At 39.0% G+C, this 13,392-nt stretch overlaps 1 protein-coding gene across 1 annotated transcript; it reads right to left on the reverse strand.

Moving 5' to 3' along the window:
* Window positions 1-206: 206 nt before the first annotated feature.
* On the reverse strand, window positions 207-9,761 carry tafazzin (tafazzin, phospholipid-lysophospholipid transacylase). The gene is made up of 11 exons (XM_020609232.1): window positions 9,618-9,761; window positions 7,689-7,835; window positions 7,393-7,521; window positions 7,271-7,316; window positions 7,089-7,174; window positions 6,937-7,017; window positions 6,556-6,597; window positions 6,225-6,287; window positions 5,522-5,574; window positions 5,339-5,416; window positions 207-1,068 (listed from the first exon to the last, which is right to left on the reverse strand). Exons 2-11 carry the CDS (start codon window positions 7,795-7,797, stop codon window positions 967-969), a joined length of 789 nt encoding a protein of 262 aa, XP_020464888.1. The 5' UTR covers window positions 7,798-7,835; window positions 9,618-9,761; the 3' UTR covers window positions 207-966.
* Window positions 9,762-13,392: the final 3,631 nt, after the last annotated feature.

Consider the following 13,392-nt stretch of genomic DNA (forward strand, 5'->3'; position numbering starts at 1 on the left):
ATTAAATAACCTGGTTTAAAAAAAAGAGCAGAAAACTACTTGTGCCATATGCAGTGTGAAATCAAATACACCAGTTCTTTTGTTCTATTTTTGACAAAATACCTGCTCAGTGACTGTTCCGAGACCTTCTAAGGGACTTTTTAACTACAAGGTTAAGAAGAGGTCATGGTTATTCTAAAAAAAAAAAAAAAAAAAAAAAAAAAAAAATTCATTGCGAGTTTGTGATGTTTGGGCAATTCTGGTGTCAAGCATTATAAAGTCAGACTTGGTACATACCTGTCCTCCATTCACCCCATCCTTCACTCCCTTACTTTCCACCTTGCTACATACAATAGGACGCACTACTCCCTGCATTGGCACTGGGCTGGACAAAAACTGTGAGGTGGTGAATTGTCCAAAATTGATTTAATTTTATTATGCTGTGCTGGGTTGATGGTACCAGCGGTTTAACAGCTGTAACAAGGCTCTGTATCTTAAATAAGTTAAATGACTAACATGATTCATACGTCATGCCCTACCTGACTGTAGAAAATAGGTCTAAAAACTACAAATATTCAAGTTCTTTTACTCTTCTGGACCAGTTTGGAGGCATACATGTCACACAGCACTGACTGGTATAAATTCAACTAACTCATTCATTCGTCCATCCACTTCCTAAAGTACTTAATCCTGTTTTGATTAACAGTGGATTATAGTCTATCCTAGTAAATGAATTTGCGGAAATAAATAAAAACATGATACCAGCTTTTAAAAATGACTGAATTACAAAAGAGTTTATGGTGCACCCAAATTCAAGATAGATGTAATTGTCCAAAATGTTCAGAAGCATGTCATGACATGGTGGATTCTCAGTGTGGTGGTGTGGGTATGAGGAAGAGAAAGGAGATATAAACAGGGTAGCTAAGGTACTACCCTCAGTCCTGTTGGCTATGTGGGTTGCAGCACACAAAGCAGGATGGCTGAGACTCAGGATTTGGTCTGTATCTGCTTGTGGAGAGCCTCAGCCTGGGCTTTCAGACTCCTCAACTCCACCTGGATGAAATCAGTCAATGTCTTCCTCATCTCCAACTGAAAGAGATTAGAGAAAGAAGGTGCAACATATTTACAATTACTTTGCATTTAACTTCATCACAAACCAGTTATGTCAACTAATGAGCAATCCATTAGTTGATTAACAGATTGATTGATAAATATAAAATTTACTTGAAGATATTTTGATTGTATGGTCTAAAGAGACATTCAAGCAAACAGCAAAAATTCCCATAACAAGAGGCCCCAGAGGCCAATGTGACGTTAACAAGTGTCTTTTCAAACAAAAGTTTAAAATGCCACAGAATTGCCAGAAATCCTTTATCCATAAATTAAACATCCAAAATGCATTAAGTTTTGTTAATGTAATTACTTATTTCATAAACTTAAAAAAAATGAACAGTAATTGTGGCATGTGCAAACCCTTCTATTTGTCTACACTCAAGAGCTTTTTTAACTTATTACACCCTAATTGACTAGTCAGGACCTGTAAGCCAGTCATAATTAAGGCTGATGAAATTTCAAGTGCTGAAATTTTTCTGACTCTCTAAAGTTTGTGGTAACATTCAACAACCATAGCTTCCTTTAAGCAACTGACTGAGGATCTGAAAGTGAAGCCAACTGATGATCAGGTGGCCAAAAATATCACTGCTCATGCCAGAATTGTTTTTTTTTTTTTTTTTTTTTTTTGTTTTTTTTGGGCTTTCTCATGGCAACCTGCACAGGAGCAAATTTGTTCTCAGGCTTATTCAATGTAAACAAGATGCCCTCTCAGATTTAAACAGGTCAAAACAGGAAGCGACCCACTGACATCAGAGGACCCAACCTGACCTGTTCCTAATCAAATGGTACAGTTTCAGTCAAGAGGGAATAATTTATTTAACTGGCCTGTTAATACTTCACATTAGGGGTCAGACAAAGAGGAGGAGCCATGCTTTTACCACCACACAGTCAGAATGTATTGCACTGAGCTTTCTCAGAAGCAGTAATTTTTATATACAGTTTGTAATGAGGAACATTTATGTAAGAGCGCTGGCTGCTGAGCTATTCTAAAAGCAATTGGCTCTGAAATAATTCCTCCAGATTTTTCAGTCTGCCTTCTTCCTATGTGCTTTAAAAACAGAGGGAATTCATTGACCTTAAGCCTATTGTTATAGTTTTTCTCAGTGTATCAGTTTAACAGAATTTACAGTACATATAGTTGCTTCAGAAAGGATTCCCATTGTGCCACTTTTTTGCACATTTTACTGCATTGTAAATTCATACTGAAATGACAAAAGTTGCACTTGCAAAATGTGTAAAAACTATAGGGGTAGGAATTCTGTATCTCTTACAACTGTATATCTGTATGTGGAATTCATCATAGTTGAAGGCTTGACATATTTTGACAACTGCATGAACTAATGTCCATGTGATGTAATGATGTGAACAGTGAAATAATTTGTAACATTTCTGAAAAGAAACTGACCTACTCTGATCAAAATGACAGCCTACAACTGATAATTGTTCAAACAGCAGACAACTAGACTTAATCATTTCCTGAAATATGTTAAACAGTTGCTATTTGTAAGAAAAGATCAATAAATATTGTGATTTTGCAGATGAAAATACATGTTGTGGAGAATCTCAAACTTTCATCTGTTTCCAGGTTCTCGTTGTGGTCGCACTTTGAATATAATGAAGAGATTATTTAAAGTAACAGAAAATCTATCACACAAAAGGGATGTTTAGGTCATCATCTAGTGACGAACAACTGAAGACATCTCTTGTGTGCACTGGAAATCCTTTTACTTTCTGCAGCTTGGCACCCTGTTGGATGTATGAGAACGCAGCAGGGCACAGGGTTACTATTTACTGATTTAGCAGTGATAAACCAAATTACAGTGTCATATCAAAGTAGTGGGCATGCAGTTGTGGTCACTTTAAGGTTTTAAATGATATATGAGAGAGCCTACATATACATTTAATTTGTCAGCTACTTTCGCCGTCCATCCATCTGCATTTTCACCACTTTTGCAGATTTACCTTGCTTTATATTCCTAGTAGCCCTCCAGCAGAACCTCTCTAGAATGTTCAGTCTGAGTTTAAGAGCATGTGATACTACTGCACCATGGCAATGGGTATATAAAGAGCAGAGATTCCTTTTTAATTCAGTGGAGCTAGAAACAGCCAGCCATGGACACCGTGCCACTGTCACAGAGCCAGGACCTGTTAGCTAAAGGTAGCTTCAAAGCAGTGGCTGCATTTTGAACAGTTTATCCCAACCAGCCGTCCATAGTTTCCATCATTGCTAGCAAAGAAGACACAAGTTTGTTCCGAGTTTCACTAGCTAGCTAATTCACCCTCTAGTGGCTCAAAAGAAATTTGTTAATGTACCTTTAAAATGTCACTGAAATGCTGTTAAAACAAGATTATATGCATATTCAAAGACTACTTTTAAACGGCATTTAGTCCAGCGTTATGATGTTCAAGACTTTAAAGCTGCTTTACAATCATTTTCACTGAGAAATATGGTCAATAACTATGACAGGAATGTTCTAAGTGTGACCAATAACAACACAAGAAATGATTATTCACAGATCAGTGGCTTATGTAGCTAACACTTCACACATACAGTTATAAGAAAAAATAATGGCACTATTTGCAATTTCCTGGTTTTCTGCATAAATTGGTCATGAAATGTGATCTGAGCTTCAAATTCACAAATATCAACAAACACGATATTTCTAACCTGATAAAACAGTCATGATTTTTCATGTCTTTATTGAACACACCCGTTAAACATACAAAGTGATGGTGTAAAAAGTAATGGCAACACCAGACTACTGATGTCACTAAATGTCAAACTGGAGCCAAGTGTTGGCAAACCTGGAGTCCGATCAATGAAACGAGAATGGAGGTGTGGTTTAGAAGGACCTTGAACTATAAAAACACTCGAACAGTGTCCGTGTGCTATTCACAAGCAGCATCAGCTGATGTGAGCCATGCCTCACAAAAAAAGAGATCTAAGAAGACCTACGATCAAGAGTTGTTGATTTGCATGGAGCTGGAAAGGGTTACAGAGTCATCTCAAAGATTTTAGATGTTCATCAGTCCACAGTTAGACATAGTGTGACAATATAGTTAGACAATATGACCTCAACCCATCAGAGATGCAGTGGGATGACCTCTAAAGCCATTCACAACAGACGTCCTTAGAAAATGGCTGAGCTAAAGCAATCTGTAGGAAGAATGGTCCAAAATTCTTCCTGAACATTGTGCAGGTTTAATCCACAGCTACATGAAGCGCTTGTCTAAGGTTATTGCTGCCAAATGTGGTTTAACCAATTATTAAAACACTGTTACCATTACCTTTTGCACCATCACTTTGTATGTTTAATGAGTGTGTTCAATAAAAACATGAAAGATCACGAATGTTTGTTTTATCAGCTTAGAAATATTGTGTTTGTTGATACTTGTGACTTTGGTCAAGATCAGATCACAGTGCATGAACAACTTGGAAGGAAACTAACTCATGAGGTAGGCAGGTAGCATTAAGGGCCTTGCCTAAGACCCCACGCTGGATACTGACGTGACTGGGGTTCAAACCCCTGACCTTCCATACCAAAGTCAGTGGTGACAACCACTGAGCTATCCAGTCTGAGACAATCCAGCACATAACAGCGGGGTGCAAGATGTTAGACAGGGCATACGTGGAACGCCATAACCAAGTGGCTGGTATAGTGTACAGAAACATCTGTGCGGAGTACAGGCTAGAAGTCCCAAAGTCAAAATGGGATACACCTCCAAAGGTGGTTGAGAATGACCAAGCTAAAATCCTGAGGGACTTCCAGATACAAACGGACAAACTGGTAATGGCCAACCAACCGGACACAGTAGTGGTGGACAAACAAAAGAAGGCCGTAGTGATAGACGTAGCAATCACAAGCGATCGCAAAATCAGGAAGAAGGAACACAAGAAGATCGAGAAATACCAAGGGCTGAAAGAAGAGCTAGAAAAGATGTGGAAGGTGAAGGCACAAGTGGTCCCTGTGGTAATAGGAACACTGGGGGTTGTGACCCCCAAACTGGGAGAGTGGCTCCCTGAAGTGGGGCGAGTGGGGTATTTTTTTTTCAATTTTTTTTAATATAAATAAAATTAATAGTGATCACACTAATGTAGCCTACAGTAAACAGGGCAGGCAGCATTTAACAGAAAGAACACCTTTGGGTTTGTGTAATGGCATACTGGGGAGCGAGCATGGATACTGGGGAGAAGGAATTCCATTAAATGGTGCACTGTGTACATATGAATCTATCCTGTCCTCACCTGGCTCTTGTTTTCAGCTCGGAGGTAATGGAGAAGTTCCTTCACACTGAACGGTTTACCCACCAGGATTGTAATTCTCTGAAGAAAAAAAACCCACCAGTTAAAGCTACACTGGTAAAAACAAGCCTTGCTAAGCAAGATTTATGAAAGCAACATTCTAGGGTTAGGTCCAAGTTTTCTTGCCTTGCCAGTCTGAGGAATGTAGGGCGTCACATTGGGTAGAACGTCGCTCAAACCTGAGACAAAAGTAGAACACAAAAAAGGACAATTACTTGCTTGCATGAAGCAATCAGTGTTCTGTCAGCACCTGTATCCCCTGTGATGGTCCATTGTCATACTTGATATTTTGCATTCATTTCTAATTAGACCTGTTTCTAAAAAACAAGGAACATAGTTTTCTTCATATCAATAAATCCCGTGAAAAGACAAAGAACAGCAAGGTCTGTGGCTCTCACCTCCAAGCTCTTTGGTTCCTACTAAATATTTAAAAATATATCACTTAGTGACTATAATCTGCAAATTTGCTTGAGCAGTGATAAAAAAAATTTTTTAAGTGTAAGGCCATAACTGCTATGTCTCCGGTTCAGATCTGGCTGGGGACCTATGTTACATGTCGGTTTCGTTTCTGTCCATATTTCCTATATGCTTTCAACAAACAAAATAATGAAATAATGAAAAAATGCAATTAAACTGTAAGTAGTTGCCTGTATGTGCAGTATGTTAATTTCCTATATATGACATTTTAGAAATTGAGTTTTCTGATACCTCCTTGCAGTTGTTACTATTTAAGGTGTAACAGACTCTAAAAACAAAGTGGTGAAACAGCAGAACACATGGGATAATTTGTTGTCATATGTGGTTTGTACTGTGGTGCTGGGTTACTCACCCACATGCCAGAGCGGCAGGATAATCGGATTAAGGGAGCACTCCGCTATTAACCGACCCACACCTAAAGCAACAAACCAGAAATTTGTGTATCTGAACCAGGATTATGTAACACTGACACACAAGTCAATACATCTTAAAAGTGCCAAGGACTATATGCATACAAATAATCATTCTACATTAATCTTTCTAAAGCTCTTTCAACTGTGACCTTCACAAATCTACTGCATCTTCTTGCTGAAGGTGTTGAGAATGTACAGAATTATACTGTACAAATTGTTAAACTATACTTTGCATGAGCCTAAACACTCAAAAACATGCACTCCACTCACCCCATTTTAACCGAATGAATTCTTCAGTCATGTTGACTTTGCCTGTTAAATGATAAATGAGGGAAGGAATGCTTATTAATGGTAAATGGACTGTATTTATATAGCGCATTTTTCACAGTGTGATGCACTGGCCAAAGCGCTTTACAGGAGATCATACACCATTCACCCATTCACACACACATTCACACACGACAAGGCTGCCACACAGCGGCGCTAGTCAAGCCACCGGGAGCAATTTGAGGTTCAGTGTCTTGCTCAGGGACACTTAGGCATGCGGGGACATTATTAACAAAAATTTACCAAAAAAAAACATGAAGGCTACAGAAAAAGAGGGAAGGATGACAATGCAGAGTGAAGCTGTGAGCAGAAACGTTAGCATACCCTCTGGAAAAATGTGTACCCATTCTCCTTTGTTCAGTTTCTCCAGAATAAAATCCATTCCTTTCTGGTAAACACCATCACCTAAAGAAAGCACATAATATACAGTAAGTCATTCATTCAGTGGACAATAAAAAATGCTAACAGATGCTCACCTCTACAGATGGGAACACACTTTCCACAGCTGAAGAATCTGGAATGCAGCTCTCTTGTGAAGCAGATGTCAGATGCTGCTGGGGCCCTGTCAATCACAGGCAAATGATTAGTCATTAGCCACAAAATGTAATCATTTTTTACAAACAAGTGAATGTGGTGTAAAAAAACAACTGAAGCTCACCACCGCATTTTGTTGAAGTTCCACAACTGTCGGAGCTTGAGCATGCCTGTCGTAAATAAAGATTATTTTGGATTTTATCAACTAAAATGATTGTGTGATTATTTCTGTGCATCTGTCCTTACCCCAAATATGTGGATCATCCATACAGGATTGGTGATTTGACAAAGTAATAAGAGGTGTGTCAGAAGGCCTCTGGTCAATCAGGTTAATCAGAACCTCACGGTTGTGGACCGTCAGACAGTTCATGTATTCTGAAGATGAATAGATTGAGAGGGAGAATGGAAAAACAAAAAGCAATAGGTGGGATAAAAAACTGAAAACCTGTATTACTTCTTTTAGAAAGTAAGACTATTCTTGCAAGGTATTTGGTGTATTAGTATTGTGTGGTATATATTGAGTACATATATAACCAACTTACTAATCCAGAAGTAAGAATATGAGCCCACCATGCCCATGATCAGTGAACTGGAGACCCGCCATGCCAAAGCAGGGCATTGTGGGAATGGCCATCTGACCTCCAGGGGCATCACCGCATTCTGCAGACACTACATCCGAATACATAAACCTGATCCAACCCAAACAGAACAGGAAATGGTTAAAGCTAAATTTAACAAGGAATGAAATGTTCTTTTTGCTTTGGTTAGAGTTAACAGGGCACTAGGTCAGTTCTTCATCATGGGATGACGCCTTCTCAAGTACAAAAAAAAAAACTACTGTGATGACATCACAGTGATGTCATCAGTATTGTGTGGTATATATTGAGTACATATATAACCATATATAACATGATGACATCACAGTGATGTCATCAGTATCCTTCTGTCTTGGGTTTGAATACAAATTACAAACAACCAAAATACAATATATATACAAGCAGAAAAAACCTAAACAGGGTGGTTATACTGTACATAATAGGGTTGCAATTAATGATTTGAATTGATCATCTGCAAATAATTTTTTCAATAAATCCTTTAATCTATGAAGTAGTCTGCATTTCATCTTCAGCTCTTGCTTGATGTGGTGTCTCTCTTCCTTCAGTTGGATGTAAGTAAATAAGGGGAATGCTGCTCAACTGGCCTGAGATCAGGTGATAAAGTCGCCCAACTGAGGATATTCTACCTCTTGATTATGAATAGCTCCTATGTTGCTTTGGCCTCATGTTTCTGATGGCTGTCCTAAATGTTGATACATCTGGCTGAATGCAAGCACACAGAATACCTCTGCATTCATCTTGTAGCTTCTGTCAGCAGTGAAATCATCAATAAGTACCAGCCATACATGCCCAGGCCATAACAGAACCAGCACCATCTTTGACAGATGAAGTGTTTATGCTCCCATCATTTTGATAGTGGTTGGTTTTTGATTCCTGAGTACATCAAACTTTGTTCCAGAACTCTTACAAGTTTCTGTCTTTGTGAATTGCACCCTGACCTTTGACTTTATGAGGTTTACATCTTGCAGCATGCCAACACTCTCCCTCTCAGTCAAACAGCCCTTCCATAGCCTGGAAGTGTATTTGGGGTCATTGTCCTTTTGAAAGACAAATGATTGACCCGCTAAGCTCAGACCCCCACATGCTCACATCTCCTCATCCATGTTTCACACATGCAGACACTACTCACTCACCTTCTCTAGGTGGTTGGAACAAAAAATTAGAAATGCCCCAATTTCTTGGCCAATTCCTTTTTTTTTTTTTTTAAAGTCTGACCTGCCAATTTTGATTTTCATTTATGGAACCATAATTGATAGCATACGAAAACTTTTTTTAACACAAAACTTTCTGTAGATTTGAGTGTTCAGACCTGCTGCCTGGGTGTTTTGTACTTTCAGTCTGAAATATGAAACATTTAGCTTTATTTAGCCTAACACTTCATGGTATTGATGAAAATCTGAATAACAAAGAAAAACCACAGAATGACAAGGTATGTCTAATCATATAGTACAGGTTACATGTTATAAAACGCTTACAAGTGGCTTATTAGTATTTTGATGTTGAAGAAATGTAGCATTTCCTTTTCTCATTTAACTAACGGCATCTTAACACTCGCATCTAAGATCAAAATATCAGTGTTATGGACAAGACCAAGTTGACGTTAGGCTGCCAGCTAACAACAAGCCAAAGTTCACTGGCACATGCAGCTCTGAGGCATGACGCTAACGTTAGCCCTGTAAAAATAAATCCACACAACGGGCAAACTCTGAGGGAGTTTCAGCTTTGGATTAAACGTTAATAACAATAATTCTGTTGTCTACGTGCATCTTTATTTTCATTACGTACGTATAACATTCACGTAGTGTGTAGCTCTATGGAAACTTAACATTTAACTAACATTTCTCTCTACATCACCTTTCTCCCGTTGACTGCCTGACGGCTTCCGTGACCTAACTACTTCTTCTTCTGTTGGCAAACAACTTTTGTGAATTACCGCCACCTTCTAGAATGGAGTGCGGACCAAAATAGCTTCTACTTCTGCGTCTTCTTCTTTTTTATTTTTTATTTTTTTAAATGTTTCCTCTAAACAACAATGCTAATCAAAACAAGATTTTTAAGCACAAATTGTTGCAACAGATGGATAACAATGTGCATTACTCTTACTTTTACTCTCACTCTCACCCTTACTCTTACTCTTCTTCTTCTTCTGCTTCTTCTTCTTCTTCTTCTTCTTCCTCTGTTGTTTAATGGCGGTTGGCAAACAACGTTAGGTGCATTACCGCCACCTTCTAGACTGGAGTGTGGATCAGAACAGCCCGTGCCTACTACAACTGTAATAAAATAATCTCACTCAATTCATACTCAGTCCTGTACCCTCTAAAAACCTAAAGTGCACCCTTTGCAACACCTCTGTTAAACTTAAGCTCATGCTACCACTTTGAAGTGTATTTTGAAATAACTCCCTCTCCTGCTTGAGCCTTGGACAACTAAAAAAAAAACAAACAAAAAAAAAACATGCTCCATAGTTTCCTGCACCCAACAAAGCTCACATTCACCAGTATTATGCTTCTTCATCAAGTTCAATGTACTATTCAAACCAGTGAGACCAAACCTCATTCTTGAAATCATATTTTCTAAAACCAGTGAGACCAAAGCTCATTCTTGAAATCATATCTTCTAAAACCAGTGAGACCAAACCTCATTCTTGAAATCATATCTTTTTCCTGCCTATTCCTAGTACTTTCTCTCACTTCTCCTACTTTCCTTTTAATACTGTAATACTACTGACCCTTGCTTTCTAAATGTGACTGGAAATTAAAGTCACATACTGCTTTGTGGGTATTGGAGTTTTTTTAATCTCTAAGAGAAAAGCATAGCTGCAGGAAGAGGAACGTCAAACGTGTACCCCTACTTCTAAATGGCTGAAAATATCATATTTATCCTATTTTATTGTGTTTGTATTTTATTGTTTCATAATAGTCGATGAGAAGGAGGCGACAGTGGTGCGGTGGGTAGAGCAGTCATCTCCCAACCAGGTTAAAGGTTCTGAAATAATAATGTAAGAGTTCAAAGTATGGACCCAAACACTGAAACACCAAGCAGAGTAAAAACTGTAAATGTAGCAGTCTTTACTCTGTGCCAGAGGAAAAACGGAAAATGCCCACCATGACACACACACCTCAAAAAGCTGGTTACCATACACAGATCTTCATAAAATACTTGAACAGGCTGACAGAAAAGACTGTCCCTGATACTGTCCCCACTCCCTACTCGTGAAACAATATTGTATTAGATGGCACTTATCCTAATGAAACATCTTCAAAATGCACCCATGATTTGAACCAGGATTGAAGAGGTTTATAATAATTGTCTTAAAGCACTTGTTTAACCTCTTCCATGATGATAGAGACTTCATTTTCCCTAAACATTGTTTTCCCCCACAAAAAACAGACATACGTTTTGATTCAAACAGGTTTTATTTCACACCGGCAGATGGCACAATCATAACACACTTCAGAACTAGGTTTACATTGTCTTAGCTACATCAATAGCTCAGAAATAAGTTTACAATGTCTTAATAAGATCAGCACATGGGGCTATCGTAACACAATCGGATATAGACAACAATCGCAACAATAGGATGATGTAATTATGCTCTGTGAGAAATCTAAACAATCCACGACAGACAGAATGCGGTTTACATTTTTAACACAAGCAAGTTTAGAAACAATCACATCAATCTTCATGGATAAAATGCTATTTTAATCAGTGAATGTTAAATGTGAATCAGGGGCACACATCTCCCTGCACAATTGAAACAGGAAGTCAGGGGGTCATTGATGTGCGCTGATATTATAGGATATTGTTCTGCTACAAGAGATTCAGGCATGGCGTTTCTCAAGACCCAGAGCCCCAATCAAATGGTGATGTTTTCCTGATATTTGAGATCTGACAGCATTATTCAAAAGGCTGCAAACTCTTTGCTTGAGCATGTACAAACACACAAATTTACCAAAGGTTCTTACACAGTTCCCCATTCTCCCAGTCAATTTTGGCCTCAGACAGTACTGTATGCAGACACTGGCTCCTGCCCTTGCGGTGCCTTCCAGGTGATTCAGACTGGCGTAAATGTGCACAGTCTCCTTTAGTTCATAAAGGCAGGCCTGCACAGCTCCACGAACATGGTTAGTGTGTGGTTCAAAACCTTCCAGACTCAGGATTTCTAGAGCAGTTGGAATGAACTCCGGGACTCACAGTCTTTGTAGCATGTCAAAATAGATGTTAAAATACCATTTAAACAGATGATCTGAACAGGTGTGTTTAGATGGTTGGGCCCCAGTAGCACACACACACACACACACTGCAATGATTGTACATGAGCGGTGATCACCAATTTAAGTATCTCCACCAAAGTCAGTTTAATAAAAGGACATCAGGTTTTAATAAACTCTCCACTTCGTCCATGCACTCTACCTCAGCACCAGCTGAACTGGGTGCAAAGCTGGGGTCAGAGTTAGGCAGGGTGTCAGCTTTACTCCAATCCTCCACCTCTCTCAGTGAGAGACTGGCTGCTGTAGTGGTCGGAGTGTCCAGAGATAGAGAGTAGCAAGTCGAAGTCACCTTGGTGGTCTACGGACTGTACGCTGTCAAGGGAAACTCTTCCTTACTGCAACAACGGCCCACTCCAGGCCCACAGACCAGGGTGGATCCCAGTCACCAGCATCAGTGCTCTAAACAGTGTCGCTGCTCCAGCTGCATCCTCTTCCATACATGTCCACTGTAAGTTCAGTTGCCTTGATAAATATAACGGGCCCCACATGATGGTAAGATTACACACCAAAGTCACATGTTTATCAAAGATTTTAGTGGATAACTTTCTGTCAAACTTAGTCTGGGGGGGTGTTGCACTATTCCCACAAGAAAAAAGACTTTATGATATGCAGGTGCAAGCTATAAAATAATAAACACTCCAGAAAACAAGATGGGGGATGGGTGGGGGGGTAGGCTGGGGTTGTGAGGGGCAAGTTACAAAAACATTGTGACGTCAGAGTCTTGACACTCATGGTCTCAGGCAAAATTTATTCAAAAAGGTTATAAAACTCCCCTGGACCTGTACACAAGCCAGACGAACCTCAGGATCACACCAGAAATAATAAATAGAAAGTTTTGGCAGAGCTTGTCAATTAATACTGTACATAGTGCCCAATTCAAACTAAATGCTGCTAAATTTCTCATCTGATATTTTCATACACAACTTAAACATTAAAAAGGCTAATATATCTGAAAACCATTCATAAATGTGCCTTTACACTGTATCACTGCTCAAAAATGAGCAGAAAATCTTGATTTAAACAATTTAAAAAAAACTGTATTTGGAAATGTGAAATTACATTTCAGAATACAATTTCTTGTATTCTAATTACTATTCTTTATTTTTCATATCAGCATTGTGAAATGTGACTCCAGAGATACAAAACACTCACAATAGTTTGTGATACAAAGAAACTTTGTCTCACTGAAAGGCTGGTCCAGACTGGGGGGCAGTTATATACATTTTATAACAACCTGGCTTATTTTCACCAGTTGGGTGCGAATGAGTTCAGTGCCATTAATGTCACCTCAAAACCTAAGAAACATGCCTGAGAGAGAAAGGGGGGGGGGGGGGGGGGGGGGGGGAGGGGATACCACA

Source organism: Monopterus albus, unplaced genomic scaffold (genome assembly GCF_001952655.1).
Source record: "Monopterus albus unplaced genomic scaffold, M_albus_1.0 scaffold98.1, whole genome shotgun sequence".
Classification (NCBI taxonomy): domain Eukaryota; kingdom Metazoa; phylum Chordata; class Actinopteri; order Synbranchiformes; family Synbranchidae; genus Monopterus; species Monopterus albus.